The sequence below is a fragment of the Malurus melanocephalus genome, unplaced genomic scaffold, assembly GCF_030028575.1.
Source record: "Malurus melanocephalus ecotype Western Australia unplaced genomic scaffold, MMel_1.1 scaffold_1088, whole genome shotgun sequence".
Lineage (NCBI taxonomy): Eukaryota > Metazoa > Chordata > Aves > Passeriformes > Maluridae > Malurus > Malurus melanocephalus.
The window spans coordinates 1-1,164 of NW_026624320.1; the positions used below are offsets into that span (position 1 = coordinate 1).

The window sequence follows — 1,164 nt, forward strand, 5'->3', positions numbered from 1 at the left end:
GCAAAATTCCATCCCAAAAATTTCAACTCCTGTGGATATGGGATCACAGATCAGGGGCTGGAATTCCCAAATTCTGTCTTCTCCGAGGGCTTTTCCAGCCTGAAAAACCCCTGGAATTCCAAAATCCCGGAAATTCCGGGTGATTTTATCACCGGATCCAATCCCTGGGGAATCCGAACAGTCGGAAAAAATCCAAAGAAAAAACAGGGAAAGGGCTGAGCTCCATCCCCACACAGAAATCTCGGGATAAATCCGGAATTCCTTTCCCATTCCAGTAATTTTCCCTTGGCTTCCCGAGCTCCAATTTTTAATTTTCCAAATTAAAACCGGGAATAAATAGCTCGGGAATGAGAGCCGCTTCCTTCCTGGGAATTTGCTGGATGAGCAAATTTCCCTTCCCGTGGTTTTCAGTTCGGCTCCTTTTCCCAAATTTTTCCAGCCTCATCCCTCATCTTTTCCCAAAATTTTCCAGCCTCATTCCTCTCCTTTTCCAAAATTTTCCAGGCTCTTCCCTCTCCTCCTTGTCCTGAAATTTTCCTGGCTCATCTTTTCCCAAAATTTTCCAGGCTCATCCCTCTCCTCCTTTTCCCCAAAATGCTCTGGATTCATCCCTCTTTTATTTTCCAAAAATTTTCCAGCCTCATCCCTCTCCTTTTCCCAAATTTTTTCAGACTCATCCCTGTTTTATTCCCAAAACATTCTGGGTTCATCCCTCTCATTTTCCCAGATTTTTTCAGCCTCATCCCTCTCCTTTTTCCCAAAATTTTCCTGGCTCATCCCTCTTTTACTTTCCCCAAAATTTTCCTTGTTCATTCCTCTCCTTTTCCCAAATTTTTCCAAGCTCATCCCTCTCCTTTTCCAAAATTTTCCAGGGTCATCCCTCTCTTCCTTTTCCAAAAATTTTCCAGCCTCATCCCTCTCCTGTTCCCAAACACTCTGGGTTCATCCCTCTCCTTTTCCCAAAAGTTCTGGGCTCATCCCTCTCTTCCTTTTCCCATTTTTTTCCAGCCTCATCCCTCTCCTTTTCCCAAATTTTTCCCGCCTCATCCCTCTTTTCCTTTTCCCAGACTTTCCGCTGGCCGGTGGCGACCAACATTGATGGCAACGAGATCCTGGAGATCCAAGTGTTCAACTACAGCAAAGTTTTCACCAACAGGTAAATCC

The 1,164-nt window shown here is 44.8% G+C and overlaps 1 protein-coding gene across 1 annotated transcript in view; it reads left to right on the forward strand.

Moving 5' to 3' along the window:
• Nucleotides 1–1,067: 1,067 nt before the first annotated feature.
• LOC130586160 (otoferlin-like) overlaps nt 1,068–1,164 on the forward strand; it is a gene marked incomplete at both ends in the record, with an annotated part of 101,375 nt that continues 101,278 nt past the window's right edge. Inside the window, 1 exon segment of the mRNA XM_057386880.1 lies at nt 1,068–1,156. Coding sequence (XP_057242863.1) covers nt 1,068–1,156 — 89 coding nt within the window.